This window comes from Oncorhynchus kisutch, linkage group LG2, assembly GCF_002021735.2.
Source record: "Oncorhynchus kisutch isolate 150728-3 linkage group LG2, Okis_V2, whole genome shotgun sequence".
Taxonomy (NCBI): domain Eukaryota; kingdom Metazoa; phylum Chordata; class Actinopteri; order Salmoniformes; family Salmonidae; genus Oncorhynchus; species Oncorhynchus kisutch.
The window spans coordinates 44545354-44568791 of NC_034175.2; the positions used below are offsets into that span (position 1 = coordinate 44545354).

At 41.8% G+C, this 23438-nt stretch overlaps 1 protein-coding gene across 8 annotated transcripts in view; it reads left to right on the forward strand.

Annotated features, from left to right (window-relative positions):
• osbpl6 (oxysterol binding protein-like 6) overlaps window positions 1–23438 on the forward strand; it is a 60340-nt gene that overhangs the window by 9038 nt on the left and 27864 nt on the right. For all 8 annotated transcript variants that reach the window (XM_031795365.1, XM_031795377.1, XM_031795406.1 and 5 more), the window contains exon 2: window positions 22483–22782. In XM_031795365.1, coding sequence (XP_031651225.1) covers window positions 22630–22782 — 153 coding nt within the window. In that variant the 5' untranslated portion in view covers window positions 22483–22629. The remainder of the gene's footprint in view (window positions 1–22482; window positions 22783–23438) is intronic.

The following is a 23438-nucleotide window of genomic DNA, read 5'->3' on the forward strand; positions in this document are numbered from 1 at the left end:
AATCTTTACTAATGACATGCCAATGGCCTTGAGTAAAGCCAGTATGTCTATGTATGCGGTTGACTCAGCACTATACACGTCAGCTACTACAGCGAGTGAAATGACTGCAACACTTAACCAAGAGCTACATTTAGTTTCAGAATGATTGGCAAGGACTAAGTTAGTCCTAAATATTTCAAAAATTAAAGCATTATATTTGGGACAAATCATTCACTAAACCCTAAACCTCAACAAAACCTTGTTATAAATAATGTGGAAATTGAGCAAGTTGAGGTGGCTAAACTGCTTGGAGTAACCTGGATTGTAAAACGGTCATGGTCAAAACATATTGATACAACAGTAGGTAAGATGGGGGAGAAGTCTGTCCATAATAAAGTGCTGCTCTGCATTCCTAACAACACTATCAACAAGGCAGGTCCTACAGGCCCTAGTTTTGTCAGACCTGCACTACTGTTCAGTCGTGTGGTCAGGTACCACAAAGAGGGACTTAGGAAAATGTCAATTGGCTTAGAACAGGGGAGCACGGCTGGCCCTTGGATGTACACAGAGAGCTAACATTAGTAATATGCATGTCAATCTCTCCTGTCTCAAAGTGGAGGAGAGATTGACTTCATCAATACTTGTATTTGTTGAATGCATTGTAATGTTTTTTAAAAATTGTATAACTGCCTTCATTTTGCTGGTCCTCATGAAGAGTAGCTGCTGTCTTGGCAGCATCTAATGGGGATCCATAATACATACAAATACAAAAGGATACCTTAGACAGTCGCATGGCTAATAAAAGATCATGTGATATGTTTTTCCTTGTTTTAGTGAAGAAATGAACATTTAGTGCAGTAAGTGTATCGAGTGATTTCAATTCCATCAGACATTTCTGCAGTCCTACGATTGTGCAAATGTTGCTCATAGGTTGCTTACTAATTTCCTCTGCAAATCCCAACTCTGATGGCCAGCGACAGCTGACAGTGTTAGCAAAATGTTTTTAACCTCTTATTATTATTCACTCCCAGAACAGCACTGCGGTACTTTCAATGGGTCCAAAAAGGTTAGGGACTAAATTATAGTTGTTCTATAGGGGTATATAGTGGAGTGAGATACTGTGAAGATGTGGCCTTGTGTTGGGGACAGATTGAAGCCCGGTCAAGGTCCTAACTTGCTGCATCACAGATAATATGATGAACACTCTTTGAAGTGGGCAGTTGAGAGGAAATAAGGATTTCCTACTAGCCTTTGATCTACAAAAGAAGGCAGGTGTCTGTGTTTGGATGGGACGGTAGTCTCTCTGTTTTGCCTCCCTCTGTCAGTCTGACTCTTGTTTACTTTGTATAGGCCTACAATGTACTAGTAGAGAAAAGCACAGACTGTTCTGTGTTCTTGAACCCAGATCAGATGGCATTGTTCACACATTTCCCTAGGTGCCGTAACAAAGACTGTAGATGAACAAATCATTGTAATGGACAGATGAACAGAACCGGCAGGACCCCATTCTGTGTGTATATGTGGGCATTTCCATGTAAAAGGTCCCATGAGCACCAACATCGGAGCACATCAAATTGGGCGTCAAATGAAAGCTAAGAGTCTATATTTCTGGTAAATTAAGGCATATATACATTTTTTCTACCATTTTCCATATTAAACATTTGGCATAAGTAAAGGCTTTGATTTCTGGATGGAAAAGGGGTCTTAGAAAATATTTTCCAGAAAAAGTCTTAAGGGGAACCCGCTGATTTAGCCTTGTGTTTTGTCTTGCTCCTCAAGAAATGCTGGCGGCCATGACAAAAGCCAAAAGTGAGTTGGCTTGGGGGTGTGGTTTGATTTGGGTGTGTCCTTGCCACCACCAAGACACACCCATCTGTCAGAATCTTGCCCACTCAATCACAACAAACAAACATACTGCAGGTTGAGTTCATTAACTACAATAACCTCCCCATTTTGACTGATAGTGTACTATTCAATTCAATAATAGAAAAAGACAATACAAGTAAAAGTTGTCTAGTAAAAATGTTGTGCCAGGTCTCTCTCCATTTAGAGACATCAGTATCAAGCCCATCTGTCAGTCTGGACTTCATCACAACATCTTGCAAGTCACCATACATCTTCCTGTGAACACATACACAGCCACTGTTCTATTACCAATGGCAGTTAGTAATAGTATATGTTTGTGTGTCAGATATCACCTATGTTGAAGTTTGAACAAGTCAGACTAAACCCACCTAATTCTTGTTCTCCCAATCGACAACCGTTGGTGAGCATGAACAGGCTGGGGTGAGGCCGTTGCCAGCGCCCCCGCATAGCAGCGCATATCAGCTCCTGGCCCCTCGTCAAAGATATTGGTCGGTCACATACAAACACAGAGCACTGATTACATTATCAGTGGTGGTTATGATTAGCGTTGGTGGAAGCAACCTGATTGCTGCATTCACCTTTGCATTTCACTTCAGATATCATAAAGTGAAATAGAATGGTAAACACAGCGATCAGGTTGGTTCCACCAAGCTAGGTTATGCCCTGGACATTATATGCATTTTAGAAGTAGAAAATGAGCAACAAATAATGTCTTGTGTTTCACAATTAGGTTATCAAATGTATCAAAATAGTGAATTGGATTAGCTTCTGCATTTGTAGGGGTCTGGCCGGATACTTGCCAACAAGTGGCTGACTGTTCCATTCAAAAGAAGGTTCACTGCGAAGGCATGTCTGCATGATGTTGACGAGGGCCCCATTGCTGGTCTTCTCTATGCTGCATGTTTGGCTGGAATCTGGACATCTCTCGAACAACTGTAGCAGGCAATATTATGAGGTGGTGTTGACTGGGAGGGCCTGTGACAGGGCGATATAATAGACAGCCAAGTGGTAAATTGCATTTTGTTCTAAAGAAAGGACAAAGCGTTTTGCTAATGCACTTCACAACCAAAATGATTAGTTGTATCTACTGGGCTGTGGAATTGGCCTACTATTTCATTTATTTTATTCATAAAAATAAAAAAGAATGTCATGAAAAGCACACATAGTTTATTAAGAAAAATTTCATGCCAAGAGCGGTATTAAATACCAAGACCGGAGCAAATCGAGTTCGAGTCCAGACCGACACCAGTTAGCTGACATGACTAAGTGAGTGATTGGCATAACAAGAGAAACTGCTGATGCACAAATGTGAATATTGCACCTTGTGTATTCTACATGAAATGTGTCGTCCTTTGCAGCTCAGTTGGTAGAGCATGGTGCTTGTAATGAATAAATACATTTTATTTCGGCTCATGAAGCATGGGACCAACACTTTTCCTGTTGCATTCATTTTTTGTTCTGTACATATATACACTGAGTATACTAACCATTAGGAACACCTTCCTAATATTTGAGTTGCACCCCAACCCCTTTTGCCTTCAGAACAGCCTCAATTCATCCGGGCATGGACTCTACAAGGTGTCAAAGGTGTTCCACAGGGATGTTGGCCCATGTTGACTCTATCGCTTCCCACAGCTGTGTCAAGTTGGCTGGATATCCTTTGAGTGGCGGACCATTCTTGATACACACAGGAAACTGTTGAGTGTGAAAAACCCAGCAAAGTTGCAGTTCTTGACACAAACCAGTGCACCTGGCACCTACTACCAGACCCCTGTTCAAAGGCACTTCAGTCTTTTGTCTTTCCCATTCACCCTCTGAATGGCACAAATACACAATCCATGTCTCAATTATCTCTAGGGTTAAGAATCCATCTTTAACCGGTCTCTTCCCCTTCATCTACACTGGTTGAAGTGGATTTAACAAGTGACATCAATAAGGGGTCATAGCTTTCACCTGGATTCACCTGGTCAGTCTCAATGAAAGAGCAGGTGTTCTTAATGATTTGTATACTCAGTGTATAATACATGCCATTTAGCAGACGTTTTTATCAAAAGCTACTTACTGTAATGTGTGCATAGATTTTACGTATGGGTGCTCCTGGGAATCAAACCCACTACCCAAGGCTCTTCTCCCCCGATTAATCAGTTTGGCTGGGTGGCCAGCTCTAGGAAGAGTCCTGGTGGTTCCAAACGTCTTCCATTTATGAATGATGGAGCCAACTGGGTTCTTGCAGACCTTCAATGCTGCAGACATTTTTTGGTAGCATTCCCCAGAACTGTCTTGGAGCTCTACGGACAATTCCTTCGACCTCATGGCTTGGTTTTTGCTCTGACATTCACTTTCAACTGTGCGACCTGATATAGACAGGAGTGTGCCTTTCTAAATCATGTCCCATCAATTGAATTTACCACAGGTGGATTCCAATCAAGTAGTAGGAACATCTCAAGGATGATCAATGGAAACAGGATGCACCTGAGCTCAATTTCGAGTCTCATTGCAAAGAGTCTGAATACTTATGTATATAAGGTACAGTACCACTCAAACGTTTGGAGACCTACTCATTCAAGGGGTTTTCTTAATTTTTACTATTTTCTACATTATAAAAACGAGGAAATAACACTAATGGAATCATGTATTAACCAAAGAATTGTTCAACAAATCAGTGGGAACCACACATGCAGAGATCATCCGTTCACCTACCCTGCGTCTCACAAAGACACGGCGGTTGGAACCAAAAATCTCAAACTTGAACTTATCAGACCAAAGGACAGATTTCCACCGGTCTAATGTCCATTGCTCATGTTTCTTGGCGCATGCAAATCTCTTCTTATTGGTGTCCTTTAGTAGTGGTTTCGTTTCAGCAATTCAACCATGAAGACCTGATTCACGCAGTCTCCTCTGAACTGTTGATGTTAAGATGTGTCTGTTACTTGAGCTCTGTGAGACATTTATCTGGCAACTAATGAACTTATCCTCTGCAGCAGAGGTAACTCTGGGTCTTTCTTTCGGACGTTTACATACACTTAGGTTGGAGTCAATTAACCTCGTCTTTCAACCACTCCACAAATTTCTTGTCAACAAACTATAGTTTTGGCAAGTCGGTTAGGACATTTACTGTGTGCATGTCACAAGTAATTTGTCCAACAATTGTTTACAGACAGATTATTTCACTTATAATTCACTGTAACACAATTACAGTGGGTCAGAAGTTTACATACACTAAGTTGACTGTGCTTTTAAACAGCTTGGAAAATCCCAGAAAATTCTGTTACTGATTTAGAAGATTCTGATTTGAGTCAATTGGTTGTGTACCTGTGGATGCATTTCAAGGCCTACCTTCAAACTCAGTGCCTCTTTGCCTGGCTTCATGGGAAAATCAAAAGAAATCAGCCAAGACCACAGAAAAAAAATTGTAGACCTCCACAAGTCTGGTTCATCCTTGGGAGCAATTTCCAAATGCCTGAAGGTACCACGTTCATCTGTACAAACAATAGTATGCAAGTATAAACACCATGTGACCACGCAGCTCTCATACCGCTCAAGAAGGAGACGCGTTCTGTCTGCTAGAGATGAATCTACTTTGGTTCGAAAAGTGCAAATCAATTCCAGAACAACAGCAAAGGACCTTGTGAAGATGCTGAAGGAAACAGGTAGAAATGTATCTATATCCACAGTAAAACGAGTCCTATATCGACATAACCGGAAAGGCCGCTCAGCAAGGAAGAAGCCACTGCTCCAAAACCACCATAAAAAAGCCCGACTACGGTTTGCAACTGCACATGGGGACAAAGATTGTACTTTTTGGAGAAATGTCCTCTGGTCTGATGAAACAAAAATATAACTGTTTGGCCATAATGACCATTGTTATGTTTGGAGGAAAAAGGGGGAGGCTTGCAAGCCGAAGAACACCATCCCAACCGTGAAGCACAGAGGTGGCAGCATATGTTGTGGGGGTGCTTTGCTGCAGGAGGGACTGGAGCACTTCACAAATTAGATGGCATCATGAGAAGGAAGATTATGTGGATATATTGAAGCAACATCTCAAGACATCAGTCAAGAGTTTAAAGCTTGGTCGCAAATGAGTCTTCCAAATGGACAATGACCCCAAGCATACTTCCAAAGTTGTGGCAAAATGGCTTAAGGACAACAAAGTCAAGGTATTGGAGTGGCCATCACAAAGCCCTGACTTCAATTCTATTTCTGGGCATAACTGAAAATGTGTGTGTGAGCAAGGAGACCTACAAACATGACTCAGTTACTCCAGCTGTCAGGAGGAATGGGCCAAAATTCACCCAAATTGTTGTGGGAAGCTTGTGGAAGGCTACCCAGAACGTTTGACCCAAGTTAAACAATTTAAAGGCAATGCTACCAAATACTAATTGAGTGTATGTAAACTTCTGACCCACAGGGAATGTGATGAAAGAACAAAAAGCTGAAATAAATAATTCTCACTACTATTATTCTGACATTTCACATTCTTAAAATAAAGTGGTGATCCTAACTGACAGGGAAATTGACAGGGAAATTGTGAAAAACTGAGTTTAAATGTATTTGGCTAAGGTGTATGTGAACTTCCGACTTCAACTGTATATGTGGCTGTCATAGTTTATATGTCTTCACTATTTTTCTACAATGTAGAAAATAGTAAAAATAGAGAAAAATCCTGGAATGAGCAGGTGCCCAAACTTTGACTGATAATGTATGTTCTGTGCTTTAGCTGAGATTATTCTTTACACAGTCAAGGTTATTTATCCAGGCCTCAGTTGTTCCTTGAACTAGCACCATTCATTCTCGCTGTCATTAATTCCAATGTTATAACTTCCTATATTAACTGTATCCACAGGTTAAATGGGAGAGAGTGGGGTGATTGCTACTGTTTCTTTTTTTTGAGGCAGTGCTGCCTGCCAGTAGTAATCATCTCTGATTGAGAGATTGAAGGAGGTGTCATTGTTAAGTAACATAGCAGATAGCAGTATTGAATAATTACGTTCATGCACTTCAAAAATATTTTTGCTTAGTCACAGAAGCTTTTTACTACAGTGTAGTCTGTAGTCCCACATCATATGAAGGAATGTGTCTACCTGATTTAGGCGACAGTGTGAACAGTTGGGGCCAATTTCATCGTAAAACTTATCCTTGGTGTTAAATACAGTCTGAACAAACTTAAAATGTATAAAATGATTGTTCGGATTACGGGATGCCAAGGTCATATTTTTTCCATATTCTGTTCCAGTTCAAGGGTTGTTCAGATTCAATTAATACTTTTTTTAATGGCTAGCTCAGAATATGAGCATTCCAAAAGTAGTTTTTATATTAGAGTCCTTTTGGGAGCCTAGAAAATGTATTTATAAATCCCATCGTTGGATGGTTGGGTTTCCCAAGGGACTCCATAGGTCAGAATTAGGCTATGGAGATTTTCACATTTCACATAACACACATTACCTGTCGTTGTTGATGAACCCATCTGTGTCATCAGGGCAGTAACTCGGGTCACTATCAGAGGCCTCATGATGGCGTGTCCTTTTCATAGTAGTCAAGGGAGACTGGAAACAACGGAGGTGTCACAAGGGTACTTGTTGCACAGCACTTTTATCCTGAGGTCTTGCCTGACAAGCTGTGAATATAGCAAGTGAACAGTAAATTAAATCATTTTTGGAAATCGCTAAAACATTGCATTCACATTGCTGGACATGTTATGATACCCACCCTTGCTCCTTCTGGTAGGTCCAAGGATCCGTTCATGACCAAGGATCAGTCTGGCACTCAACTATGCACTTTGTCTAACAGAAAAACAGGGCTTTGGCTGGATGAATCAACAGGCCCAGGGAGACTCACGGCTGTCTGTGCTTGTTCCAGTGCCATAATCAACAGCATCACAGCAAGCAGCAGTCCACCTTACTTCCCCATCATCATCTGCCCATGACAGGGATTTTGGCTGCTACTACCATGAATGAAAACTGGGATGTTTTTTTTCTTCTCCCGTATAGCCTACAGTCTCAACATTAAGACTAGGCCTATTTTTGCATATGTCTAATCATGCACTCGTGTTCTTTGTGCAGCTCTGGTGAAGGAAATGCAAATACACGAGTAACATCAATGGTAAAGCACTGCGTCGTTCACTTTTTATTTGTTTATTTTGTCCTTCGTTGTCTGTTTTGGCCAATAAGGTCTGTCCCATTAAGGGGATTTAACGATCACTTTTCATAATGGACCTATTGGATTTGACGTCCTTGGGAGCAGGCAGCGTTCAGTAAATAGTCAACACTTTTTCAACAGCTGGAGAGAGGAGAGACAGTATTTACACAGCTGTATTACTGTCAATCCATGACACAGGAAAGAGATGACGGTTTGACGAATAAGATCTTTTTGAAAGGTATGATTTATTGTAGCTCCGTAGAGTGCAATCGCTTCTGCAGCATTTCTCTTTGTTATTTTAGCTGATGTTGTCTTTTTGGCCATTTTGATTGGGTTTTAAACCGAGGGAATACAATGTTTTGGGCATTCAAATGCTGACAAATTAAGATAGTCATAGAAAATGTATAGATTCTATGACATTGGTTTTTGGTTGAACCTCGACTCACGTTGGTCGAGCGCCCTCCACTTCTTTCCTGAGTTGAGAGTTTTTTTCTGCATGGTGTTTTTAATAAAAATTCTAATACAAATATTCAAAAAAGATTTTGGGATGATGAAACTTAAAATGACTATAACCAGATACAAAGTATGTAAAAAAAAGATAATGGACCTATGTATTTCTAAATAAGATCATCTTTGAGAACTAACGATCACCAAAATAAAAACTAGACAGTCAGGGAGAATCAAAAATTCCAGGAGTATTTTTGTCATGGAATTGGGCCCCTATTGATTGTGTTATAATGTTTAAGTCACTCAGATAGCATAAGAGCACGGCATAAGCCATTGCAAAATGTGTAGAATTGCAGGAAATTAGCTTTAAAACTTGCAATTCTCTCAGCCCCATGTCAAAAATGTGTCGAATTGCAGGAAATGTGATTTAAAACTGAATTTGTTTTTCTTAGATCCATGATAAAATATGTAGAGTTGCAGGACATTTGCTTTAATACAGCAAACAATTATCTCCACGCCCCGCCAAGACCACCACGTAAGCCCCATTTTAATCCAGATAAAAACCCTGGAACTATGTGAGGACAAACTCCCACTATTGGTGGAGAGGACTAGCCATGACTTCTCTGATGTGTTTCTCAGTCTGTTTCTTCTTTGTCAGTGTAAATGCCTCCAAAGAAAGCAGTAAGGCTGCTTTATTCTTGGCAAAAGATCTGATCTGATTGGTCAAAATACCAATTACTGGCAAAAGATCAGAATCGGGCCGCCTGTGTAAACGCAGCCAATGAGACTTGCATGCAAAGAGATTCTTGGGATTTTTAGCATGCTGTGTTATCAATGGACATTGTTTGGTGACATTTCTCCTCGAGTCAAAATAACCCAGAACTAAGCCCTGCTGGGAAACTGATGTTTGACTAGAGTCTGTTAACAATATGCTAGAGTATCATTCATTATCCCTGCTTAGAGCTGAAGGCATTCTCTTGACCAGTGGTACACACTGTACAAAAGTGACAATGTAAATCAAACACAGGCCACACTACAAAAGTACACAACCTCAAACAGGAACCAGCTATTTGAAATGTAATCATTGTATGTTTTTCCCTGAATCAGGCGAATACCTAGAATTTGTTGAGAAGTTGAGCTACAAGGATAGGGCTGACTCAATGTCAGGGCAACTTCCTCTTCAAGCTAAATATAACATAGCTAGCTTTCTGTATGCACAAGCTAAGCGCCTGATGTGATGTTCAACAGTTTTCAGTGCAGAGGATGTGCTGACTTCTGTTGTTGCAGAAACATTAGCCTATTCAATCAGCTCAGAACTTCTGTCTCCAGACTAGCCTCCAAATAGTGGCCAAATATATCATCACTCAAATGGTCATATGTCTACTGAGTGCATTGCATACCAACTTAAAAAAGAGAAGCTACCAAATTATTATAATTTCTGAACTCAAAATGTCACATCTTCACAGTGTTTTAGCAGTGAATTTTGTAACAACATTTCTGGGTGTGTGTTGTCTTTTGTAGTGTAGGGCGGCCATATTTTTGAGTGGTACTAAGTGGTAGTAAACATGTTTTTAGAATTTACAATACATTTTCGCACATTTATTGATAAATACAGAAATATCTCATTTACATCAGTATTCACACACCTGAGTCAATACTTTGTAGAAGCACCGAGTCTTTCTGGGTAAGTCTCTAAGAGCTTTCCACGCCTGGATTGTGTAACATTTGCCCGTTATTCTTTAAAAAATTATTCGAGCTCTTTTGATCATTGCTAGTCAACCATTTTCAGGTCTTGCCATAGATTTTCAAGTAGATTTAAGTCAAAAATAACTTGGCCGCTCAGGAACATTCACTGTCTTCTTGGTAAGAAACTCCAATGTAGATTTGGCCTTGTGTTTTAGGTAATTCTCCTGCTGAAAGGAGAATTAATCTCCCAGTGTATGGTGGAAAGCAGACTGAACCAGGTTTTCCTCTAGGATTTTGCCTGTGCTTAGCTCCATTCCGCAATCCTTAACGATTACAAGCATACCCATAACTTGATGCACCTACCACTATGCTTGAGAATATGGAGAGTGGTACTCTGTAATTTGTTATCTTGGATTTGCCCCAAATATAACACTTTGTTGTTGTTGATCCATCCTCAGTTTTCTCCAATCACAGCCATTAAACTCTGTAACTATTTCAAAGCCACCATTGGCCTCATGGTGAAATCCCTGAGCGGTTTCCTTCCTCTCTGGCAACTGAGTTAGGAAGGACGCCTGTATCTTTGTATTGACTGGGTGTGTTGACACACCATCCAAAGTGTAATTAATAACTTCACCATGCTCAGAGGGATATTCAATGTCTTATTTTTTTTCAATAAGTGCCATTCTTTGCGAGACATTGGAAAACCTCTCTGGTCTTCGTGGTTGAATCTGTGTTTGAAATGCACTGCTCGACTGATGGACCTTACAGATAATTGTATGTGTGGGATACAGCGATGAGGTTGTCATTCAGAAATCATGTTAGTCATTTGCATGGACTGCAATAATAGTGTTTTTGTGACTTGTTAAGACATTTTTTACTCCTGGACTTATTTAGGCTTAACACAACAAAGGGGTTCAGTACTTATTGACTCAAGACTTTTCAGCTTTCCATTTGTAATAAAAATGTAACAAATAAAAATAAACATAATTCCACTTTGACATTAAGGGGTATTGTGTGTGCCAGTAACGACAAAAATCACATTTTATTCCATGTTAAATCCAGGCTGTAACACAACAAAATGTGGAAAAGGTAAAGTGGTGTGAATACTTTCTGAAGACAATGTATATTATATACTGAACAAAAATATAAACGCAACATGTAAAAGTCCCATGTTTCATGAGCTGAAGTAAAAGATTCCAGAAATTTCCCATACGCACAAAAAGTTTATTTCGCTGACATTTTGTGTAAAAATGTGATAACGTCCCTGTTAGTGAGCATTTCTCATTTGCCAAGATAATCCATCCACCTGACAGCTGTAGCATATCAAGAAACTGATTAAACAGCATTGTTGCATGTTGTGGCATTTATATTTTTGTTCAGTGTATATTTCTTACATATTGTTGTACAACAGGCGATGTTCCATGTCCTATCTGTGCCCAGAGACGATAGTCACAGTAACAAGATTAAACTCATTACCAATCAAGTCTAGGAAGGAGAGCTTCCAACAAGCACTGTTGTGACATCCAATGCTGCTTTTTGTAGCTGTCTGTTGCCACGCCATCTAGACAGGGATAGACTGCACATCACCTGTATGCTACTCATTCTATACATGCACTGCACTGGTGGTGATTTACCATGAAATGCATTTATCTACAGTAGTCCAATACACTCTATGTCTTCTTCCTAGACTGATGAGGAGGAAGGGATCCGTTAGAGAGACATACTTTTCTGAATAGGCTCAGGCTGTGTCTGGGCTTAGTTCCTAGTTGGTTAAAGACAGGGGCTGGTAACATAGATTAGATTGTGTGTGTAGTACAGTATGTTCATGAGAGAGAGCGTGTGTGTGTGTGTGTGTGTGTGGGTGGGGGGGGGGCTACAGATGTATCCTGTTGTGGAAATAAGGAATCCTCCTGAATCAGCTCTTTCCTGTAAGAACTAGGCCTACACTCACTACTGTAACTATGGAGTAAGGTTACACAGAGAGAAAGTGGTAATCAGGCCAGACGTACTGATAATCATACCCTGTGTGAGGGAGCAGTTTGGAAACAAGTCCACTGATTCTACCCTGCCAGTGTGTCTTTTTACACAGCCAGTTATTCGGCAGGTAGCCTAGCGGTTAGGAGTGTTGGGCTGGTAACTGAAAGGTCGCTGGTTCGAATATCAGTGCTGACTAGGTGAAAAATATGTCGGGTGTCTCAGGATATGTCTGGGATATGCCAAAGACATTTTTTTCCAATTCGCACATTCGTATAATCCACACTTGTGCATGTGTGAAATAGGACAAATGTAAGCACCCACCAGTTATTATCTACTGTACTTCTATATGAGATGTAGTCCTACCAGTCATCTGTTTCTGTCTTTTTGTTTCAGCCACTTCAGAGGAGAAGACTCCTATTATGTCTTACGCTGCCTGCTGTGAGATAGAAAATGAAACCCAGAAATTCCGCTCTAGTCCTCAGGGTGCAATTAACCTGAACCGTGTGTCCCTCTCCCTCAGCCTACGCTAGATCAATACTGAGGCAGGGTGACAGCTATCTCACACAATGACTCTGCACTTACACAATACTTAGGTGTCAGCCTGCCTGGAACTATGGACAGACTGATGAGAGCTTTTTTTTTTTTTTTTTTGGTCTGGTCAGCTGAAGATGGATCAGCCATGTTTGTATGGAATCTCTTACAGTATGTATGGTGACTTAGGTGATGTAACCATTGCATGTCAGATGATTATACTGACTGTTCATTCCATATCCATTCAAAACATATCTAGGCCTAACAATTGTTAGAGCTAGGTTACATCCTAGACTAGTTTGACGTTCCAGACCCTGCGTATACACTGTGTCTCGCATTGATTTGGTAACCCCGCCCGATTTGGCGTCATTAACGAATGTATCATAAGGGTAATTAGAATGGAAGCAGAGGGATTTCTGTTGCCTGTGGGATCTGGGACGGCTAGTTTTCCCACTGCAATCGAGACGCTGATTACTGTCATGAATGAACTGAACACACAGCGATCTGCCACACAACAGAACTGAATCGTATACAAGGTGGAGTGGACAAGAAATGTTAATTGGGTGTTCTGTGTCTCTTCTCATCTCTGTCTGTGAGACAAGGGCGATGGGGAAAAACCTCAGGCATGCATCACTGAGCCAATTATACTGGGTGAGTTTGCTCTTCGGCTGGGTGAGAGACCGAGATATGCAGAGTAGGGATAGGAGGTCAGACACCACTGCACTGCTGGGTGGGATATGAGTGAAATACAGAGCCGAGCAGAATTGAGATGTCACCTTTCTCACCATAACAAACATAATAATTAAAGAGATTCTCCGGTACGTTTGTGTACTTTTTAGCCAGTTAAATCAAACAAATGTCATTTGTCACATGCGCTGAATACAACATGTGTAGACCTTACAGTGAAATGCTTACTTACAAGCCCTTAACCAACAATGCAGTTTTAAGAAAATACCTAAAAATAAGTAAGAGATATGAATAACAAATAATTAAAGAGTAGCAGTAAATAACAATAGCAGGGCTATATACAGGGGGTACCGGTACAGAGTCAATGTGGAGGCTATATACAGGGGGTACCGGTACAGAGTCAATGTGGAGGCTATATACAGGGGGTACCGGTACAGAGTCAATGTGGAGGCTATATACAGGGGGTACCGGTACAGAGTCAATGTGGAGGCTATATACAGGGGGTACCGGTACAGAGTCAATGTGTCAATGTGCGGAGGCACCGGTGTCGTGGTAATTGAGGTAATTATGTACATGTAGGTAGAGTTATTATTATAAGTGGCTATGCATAGATAACAGAGAGTAGCAGCAGCGTAGCAGTTCAGTAGTTCTAAAAGTAGCGCTCACGAGCAAAACGTGTTCCCCGACTATTGAGTACTATGTCACATACAGTGGGGTCCGGAATTATTGACACCCTTGATGAAGATGAGCACTAATGACTGTATGAAATAAATAATTCCAATACTGAGCTATATTGTATGCAAAAAAAGAGGGAAATTATAGCTCTGAAAAATAGATTTTGTTTAACAAGTAATGTTTTGGTTTTTTAAGGGTAGGGGTCATAATTATTGACACCCCTAAAGATTATTATAAATAAAGTAGTCAAAAGTATTTGTTGCCATAAGTATTTGTTGCCATATTCCTAGCACGCAATGAATACATCAAGCTTCTGACTGCATTTGCGGTTTGTTTTGGTTGTGTTCCAGATCATTTTGTGCCCAATAGAAATGGGAAGTAATGTATTGTGTCATTTTGGAGTAACTTTTATTATAAATAAGAATATAATATGTTTCTAAACACTAATACATTAATGTTGTACTAGGGCTGGGTGGCAATGTTGTGCAGATACTTTTGCACTACCGCGCAGATGAAATATCTGAGTTTTCCTCTTTAGTTAACACTATCAAAGTTTTGCCCTACTGTGGGAATAGTGCTCGAATCAACTCAATATTAGTCACTTCCAATGTAACATACCGAAACAAAACAAACTATGCAAAACTAACAGTTTTTTATTTATTTAACTGCATTGACAGGCACGACTCAGGCCCGTACTCTACACAGACCGTTGTGCCATAACCAATTAGAGCTGCAGTAGGCCTATTTGCAAATAGCCATGGCCATGTATCTGTGCCATTCAATTTGAACTGGACTGTGTTTACAGCATGAGCGGCCGTGAGTAGATGTGCTTGTTTTGAGATGCGCTTGTTTTGAGATCAAAGCGAGAGCTACCTGTAGCCACCTGTGTACATTTGTTCATATTCTTTGCTAGTTAGTGAGTTATTAGCCCAGTTACAGCTAATTTCTAGTCAGCAATGTGTGAGTGGTTGCTTCCTACAAGAGCACAAAATGTGTGCGTTTCTAGCCATCTTTGAAAAGCTCGTCAGGTAAAGAGCTTTTTTTTTATCTTAAAGGGGCAGTGTTGTATTTTGAGATGGTCTTGAATAAGTTAAGTAGCCAATAGGCAGAGGTTAGCATAATTTTCCTGATTCTCTGTAATAATAATTAATTGTATTTTGTAAAGTGGCTTCTTGCATCAATCAACACACAACATTTACAGTCATCTCCTTCTCTGAAGGACAAGTGGATAAACAGGTTAATGTCAAACCCTGCATGTTTTTTTTCAAAAGTCTCATGGAATGTAGGCCTACAATGAACACCACACATTTTCTGCTACTGTAGGCTGAATGATAAAACAGCTATTTCCATGTTAAAATTGGATGCATTTTCTCCATTGTTTTTGATGGTAGGCCACTCTGGTAGGCCTACGTTATGATCAAATAACCAGAGTAGCCTACTTGGCCGCTGTTAAAACTGGAACTTAAAGCGGGTACAGCTTCAGTGTTGTAAACGCACGCAGGAATTTGCACAGAATTTTCACAATGTTCAAATTGTGAAAATGTGTCTCAACATTTTTGAGGGAATATTGCTGGACGGTATGCCATGTTTGACTATATACCGGTATTGATGCACAGACCGGTTTGGGTTTTTACTTTACCTTCTATAGCTGTATTTAAATGTTTGGTTTGTTAAATGTGATACACAACTCCGACTTGTAATGTCCAATTTGATAGTTTACACTCCATTTGTAGCCAGATCTGACCCGCTTGCTTACAGCTGAACTACGGTCGAACAGACTTCCTGTGTAAATTAAGACACCGCAGAGCCGGCACCAGATATGTCTTGAACATTTGACCTCAATCCAGGGATAAGGAATGTGTTGTACTCCGAATTGTCCAATTATCCCAGAAGCTTAAACGACTGCTTGTTTTTGAGGAAACTGCTGTTTTCTTCCTCATGCTAGCTAGCAGTAGCCACAGCAGCCATTATAAAATGGAACATTGCGTTGAACAACAAATCAAATGAAAGTTTATTGGTCGCTTACACAGATTTGCAGTTATCGCAGGTGCAGCGAATTGCTTGTGTTTCTAGCTCCAACAGTGCGGTATTACCTAGCAATACAAAACAATACACACATGATCCAAAAAGTCAAAAAGAAATTCATAAATATCAGAACGAGCAATGTCAGACTCCGGAATACAGTGCCTTGCGAAAGTATTCGGCCCCCTTGAACTTTGCGACCAGTTGCCACATTTCAGGCTTCAAACATAAAGATATAAAACTGTATTTTTTTGTGAAGAATCAACAACAAGTGGGACACAATCATGAAGTGGAACGACATTTATTGGATATTTCAAAATTATTCAGCCCCTTTACTTTCAGTGCAGCAAACTCTCTCCAGAAGTTCAGTGAGGATCTCTGAATGATCCAATGTTGACCTAAATGACTAATGATGATAAATACAATCCACCTGTGTGTAATCAAGTCTCCGTATAAATGCACCTGCACTGTGATAGTCTCAGAGTTCTGTTAAAAGCGCAGAGAGCATCATGAAGAACAAGGAACACACCAGGCAGGTCCGAGATACTGTTGTGAAGAAGTTTAAAGCCGGATTTGGATACAAAAAGATTTCCCAAACTTTAAACATCCCAAGGAGCACTGTGCAAGTGATAATATTGAAATGGAAGGAGTATCAGACCACTGCAAATCTACCAAGACATGGCCGTCCCTCTAAACTTTCAGCTCATACAAGGAGAAGACTGATCAGAGATGCAGCCAAGAGGCCCATGATCACTCTGGATGAACTGCAGAGATTTACAGCTGAGGTGGGAGACTCTGTCCATAGGACAACAATCAGTCGTATATTGCACAAATCTGGCCTTTATGGAAGAGTGGCAAGAAGAAAGCCATTTCTTAAAGATATCCATAAAAAGTGTCATTTAAAGTTTGCCACAAGCCACCTGGGAGACACACCAAACATGTGGAAGAAGGTGCTCTGGTCAGATGAAGCCAAAATGTAACTTTTTGGCAACAATGCAAAACGTTATGTTTGGCGTAAAAGCAACACAGCTCATCACCCTGAACACACCATCCCCACTGTCAAACATGGTGGTGGCAGCATCATGGTTTGGGCCTCCTTTTCTTCAGCAGGGACAGGGAAGATGGTTAAAATTGATGGGAAGATGGATGGAGCCAAATACAGGACCATTCTGTAAGAAAACCTGATGGAGTCTGCAAAAGACCTGAGACTGAGACTGAGATTTGTCTTCCAACAAGACAATGATCCAAAACATAAAGCAAAATCTACAATGGAATGGTTCAAAAATAAACATATCCAGGTGTTAGAATGGCCAAGTCCAAAGTCCAGACCTGAATCCAATCGAGAATCTGTGGAAAGAACTGAAAACTGCTGTTCACAAATGCTCTCCATCCAACCTCACTGAGCTCGAGCTGTTTTGCAAGGAGGAATGGGAAAATGTTTCGGTCTCTCGATGTGCAAAACTGATAGAGACATACCCCAAGCGACTTACAGCTGTAATCGCAGCAAAAGGTGGCGCTACAAAGTATTAACTTAAGGGGGCTGAATAATTTTGCACGCCCAATTTTTCAGTTTTTGATTTGTTAAAAAAGTTTGAAATATCCAATAAATGTCGTTCCACTTCATTATTGTGTCCCACTTGTTGTTGATTCTTCACAAAAAAATACAGTTTTATATCTTTATGTTTGAAGCCTGAAATGTGGCAAAAGGTCGCAAAGTTCAAGGGGGCCGAATACTTTCGCAAGGCACTGTATATACAAAGTGCCTTCGGAAAGTATTCAGACCCCTTAACTTTTTCCACATTTTGTTACGTTACAGCCTTATTCTAAAATGTATTAAATAAATACAAATCTGCACACAATACCCCATAATGACAAAGTAAAAACTGTTTTTTAGAAATGTTTGTCATTGTACTGTTGAAAAACAAATGATAGTCCCACTAAGCCCAAACCAGATGGGATGGCGCATCACTGCAGAATGCTGTGGTAGCCATGCTGGATAAGTGTGCCTTGAATTCAAAATAAATCACAGAATAAATCACAGACAGTGTCACCAGCAAAGCACCCTCACACCATAACACCTTCTCCTCCATGATTTACGGTGGAAAATACACATGTAGAGATCATCTGTTCACCCACACCACGTCTCACAAAGACACGATGGTTGGAACCAAAAATCTCCAATTGGGACTCCAAATTTCCACCGATCTAATGTCCATTGCTCGTGTTTCTTGTCCCAGGCACATCTCTTCTTCTTATTGGTGTCCTCCAGTAGTGTTACAAATCAGTAGTGTGTGTGGCCTCCACGTGCCTGTATGACCTCCCTACAACGCCTGGGCATGCTCCTGATGAGGTGGCGGATGGTCTCCTGAGGGATCTCCTCCCAGACCTGGACTAAAGCATCCGCCAACTCCTGGACAGTCTGTGTTGCAACGTGGCGTTGGTGGATGGAGCGAGACATGATGTCCCAGATGTGCTCAATTGGATTCAGGTCTGGGGAACGGGTGGGCCAGTCCATAGCATCAATGCCTTCCTCGTGCAGGAACTGCTGACACACTCCAGCCACATGAGGTCTTGCATTAGGAGGAACCCAGGGCCAACCGCACCAGCATATGGTCTCACAAGGGGTCTGAGGATCTCATCTCGGTACCTAATGGCAGTCAGGCTACCTCTGGCGAGCACATGGAGGGCTGTGCGGCCCCCCAAAGAAATGCCACCCCACACCATGACTGACCCACCGCCAAACCGGTCATGCTGGAGGATATTGCAGGCAGCAGAACATTCTCCACGGCGTCTCCAGACTGTCACGTCTGTCACCTGTGCTCAGTGTGAAACTGCTTTCATCTGTGAAGAGCACAGGGCACCAGTGGAGAATTTGCCAATCTTGGTGTTCTCTGGCAAATGCCAAACGTCCTGCACGGTGTTGGGCTGTAAGCACAACACCCACCTGTGGATGTCGGGCCCTCATACCACCCTCATGGAGTCTGTTTCTGACCATTTGAGCAGACACATGCACATTTGTGGCCTGCTGGAGGTCATTTTGCAGGGCTCTGGCAGTGCTCCTCCTGCTCCTCCTTGCACAAAGGCGGAGGTAGCGGTACTGCTGCTGGGTTGTTGCCCTCCTACGGCCTCCTCCACGTCTCCTGATGTACTGGCCTGTCTCCTGGTAGCGCCTCCATGCTCTGGACACTACGCTGACAAACACAGCAAACCTTCTTGCCACAGCTCGCATTGATATGCCATCCTGGATGAGCTGCACTACCTGAGCCACTTGTGTGGGTTGTAAACTCCTTCTCATGCTACCATTAGAGTGAAAACACCGCCAGCATTCAAAATTGACCAAAACAACAGCATAGGAACTGAGAAGTGGTCTGTGGTCACCACCTGCAGAACCACTCCTTTATTGGGGGTGTCTTGCTAATTGCCTATAATTTCCACCTGTTGTCTATTCCATTTGCACAACAGCATGTGAAATTTATTGTCAATCAGTGTTGCTTCCTAAGTGGACAGTTTGATTTCACAGAAGTGTGATTGACTTGGAGTTACATTGTGTTGTTTAAGTATTCCCTTTATTTTTTGAGCAGTGTAATTTGTGAAGAATGCAACAAAGATACAGAATCATCTGGCCAAGTGCATAAAGTTCCCCCAGCACTCACAACAAGCAACCTGACAAAAGTCCCTCTTTTGAAAATTATGAATCATACACCTTATCGATAGCAACAGCTCATGGTCCTTCTGGAATTATACGTTTTTTTTTACTCAATGGAGGAGTGTAGTCAAGGAAATGCTGAGGAATGTGTTTCTCGAGCTGTGTATGCTACTGGTTCACCTCTGATGCTCACAGGCAATGTGTATTGGAATAGGTTTCTGAATGTTCTTCGCCCAGCATACACCCCTCCAACCAGACATACTTTATCTACTCATTTGCTGGCTGCAGAGTTAAGAGTTCAAGTGAAAGTCAAGCAAATCATAGAGAAAGCATACTGTATTGCAATCATCTCTGATGGGTGGTTGAATGTTCGTGGGCAAGGATTCATTAACTACATCATCTCCACCTCTCAACCAGTATTCTACAAGAGCACATTCAAAGGACAACAGACACACCGGTCTCTACATTGCAGATGAGCTGAAGGCAGTCATCAATGACCTTGGACCACAGTAGGTATTTGAACTGGTGACAGAAAATGCTGTGAACATTAAGGCTGTTTGGTCTGAAGTGGAGGAGTCCTACCCTCACATCACACCCATTGGCTGTGCTGCTCATGCATTGAATCTGCTCCTCAAGAACATCATTTCACTGAAACAATGGATACACTCTACAAGAGAGCCAAGGAAATGGTTAGGTATGTGAAGGGTCATCAAGTTATAGTAGCAATCTACCTCACCAAGCAAAGTGAGAAGAGTAAGAGCACCACATTGAAGCTGCCCAGCAACACCCGTTTGGTGGGGAGTCTCCAAGAAAATTGCCATATCACAGTCTGCCGATATGGACAGCCCCATCAAGAGGATCCTCCTGGATGATGCATTTTGGAAGAGAGTGGTAAGCAGCCTGAAACTCCTTAAACCTATAGCAGTAGTCATTGCACGGATTGATGGAGACAATGCCATCCAATCTGATGTTCAGACTCTGCTTGCAGATGTAAGAGAAGAAATGCGTACTGTCCTGCCCACTTCACTGTTGCTCCAAGCAGAGGAAACTGCAGTTCTGAAATACATAAAAAAGCATAAAGACTTCTGCCTGAAGCCCATACAAGCCACAGCGTACATGTTTGACCCCAAGTATGCTGGCAAGAGCATCCTGTCTGGTGTAGAGATCAACTAGGCCTATGGTGTCATCACTACCGTGTTTCACCACCTTGGCCTGGATGAGGGCAAGGTTCTTGGCAGTCTGACGAAGTACACTTCCAAGCAAGGGCTTTGGTATGGAGATGCAATATGGCAGTCATGCCAACATATCTCATCAGCCACCTGGTGGAAGGGACTTTGTGGGTCTGAGGCTCTTTCCCCTGTTGCCTCCATCATCCGCCTCAGTGTGCAACTGGCCCTTGTTTGGGAACACACAAACCAAGCACACAACAGGGTGACCAATACAAGGGTTGAAAAATTGGTGGCCGTCCGGGCAAATTTGAAGCTTTTTGAGCCTGACAACGAGCCATCATCAACAAGGTTGGAAAGTGGCAGTAAAGATGAGGCCTCAGAGTCTGATGTTTAAGAGGTGGACATTGAGGAGGTCCAGGGAGAAGACATGGAAGCCTGAAAGGAAGACAACCAAAGCTTTAGTTTCTAGACTATAATTTTACAGCAACAATGTATGTGGAAAACGTATTTATTTTGTTGTTCAATGAAATAATTCCATGTGAAGAGTCAACTCATTTAATAAAATTTCTATTGGATGGATTTAATCATTTGAAATTTTGTCTACTTATAATAAGGTTTATGTTTCTGTATCCATATGATATGGTAAATATATCCAATGCAAAACATCTACATTTAAAGGGTATTAATATGAATTTGCATATATTTCCATTAATTCTCATATTCCTGTTTAATTCCCATAAATTCCCGTTAATTCCAACAGAAAGTTTCCACCTTTGAATATACCCCAAAATGTGCAACCCTAGTATTGACTGACCTTCATGTCTTAAAGTATATAAACTACCTTGTCACAACACAACTGATTGGCTCAAACACATTAAGAAGGAAAGAAATTCCACAAAATTAACTTTTAAGAAGGCACACCTGTTAATTGAAATGCATTCCAGGTGTCTACCTCATGAAGCTGGTTGAGAGAATGCCAAGAGGGTGCAAAGCTGTCATCAAGGCATAGGGTGGCTACTTGAAGAATCTCAAATATATTTTTATTTAACACTTTTTTGGTTACTACCTAATTCCATGTGTTATTTCATAATGTTGATGTCTTCGCTATTATTCTACAATGTAGAAAATAGTAAAAATAAAGAAAAATCCTTGAATGAGTAGGTGTTCTAAAGCTTTTGACCGGTAGTGTATGTACTCCTTGTAAAACTTGTCAGTGTAGATCCCTTAACTATAATAATAAATTAGCTGTATCACTCAGCATTTCACCCAGCTCTAGACGCTACCAAGATTAAGGATAATCCGTAATGAATCGTCAATGATGACGTGAGAAAGTTAGAGGGTCAAAGATCATACCCCCGAGACATGCTAACCTCTCCTGTTATTGGTAATGGTGAGAGGTTAGCATGTCTTGGGGGCATGATCTTTGACCCTCTGTAACGTGCCCTCTCTCTCTCTGCTGTATGTGCATCTTGCTAGCTGTCACTTAAATGGTGGGGTGCTGAAGCTCAATTGGCTAGAACTCGAATTGCTAGGGTGTGTAGTGTCGTTTAGGCTCTGGGCTGGATGGATGCACAACCGGAAACAGTGATGGGAGGAGGAGGAGGGGTTAACATAACGTAGCCTAACGTCTGTGTGTCATGTCTGTCTCTGTCTGTGCTGCAGATGAGAGGAGCGTGAGCTGGGGAAAGCGTGCTGCAGAGCTGCATCAGATAATGCTGTTTACCCACATGGCCTGGAGCCGCTGCTGAGGGAGGAACAGCCGAGTCCAGTCGGAAAGCCACAGAGAGGGGTGCTATAGGGAGGGAAGCCATGTCCTACCACCACCACAGGAACCCCAGCCAGAGCAGCCACCGCACCATGAGCGCCGAGGAGAGGTGCTCCACGCCCGTCCACCACCACAAGGCGTCCACGCCCACACACAAAAGCGCCTCGTCCTCCTCGTACCAGCGCGACACCCGCCAGGTAAGCGGTGCCCGCCTCCAGACAGACAGAGCGAGACACAGTCCGCTGCTCTGGGAACAGTGTAGTGGTGTGATTCACTCAATCGGGCTCCCCTGAGACTGTCTCTGGAGCAGCAGACAGACAGAGTGGGACTGACTGGAAGTAACAGCTCCCTGAGCGCAGTCTGTAAGGGTGATTACTGTGAGCTGTGCTATTATGAGGAGGTGATGACTATGCACTGTATGTAACTATTATCATTCTAGGCATTTTATGTTGTGCACTGTAGTATGTTGTAGAGTACTGGTGCCAATACCTGGCATTGTGGCTTATCTGTGTCCACTGTTCACCATGTCCTAAGTGGGAGGTATTGTAAACAATGAATTAGAAACATTCTTTATTTTAAGGGTCAGCTTACAGGGGCTTAAATGTTAGCCCCTTTTGTAAGTGTGTGAAGAGGAAGCCTTTCTACTGTCTCGGTCTGTGAACTGAACTGCCATATCACCGTAGCCATGGAGAAACAGGACACTTATCTGGAATCTCTGACATCACAGCTTTTCCGATGGGGGGGGGGGGGGGGGGGATCGTAAATAATTCATGAGGTAGAGTTAGAAAGCCAAGGCTCGATTGGACCAGTGAACATGTGGCACGCTCTGGTATTCTGTGCTGTGTGGGAGCTA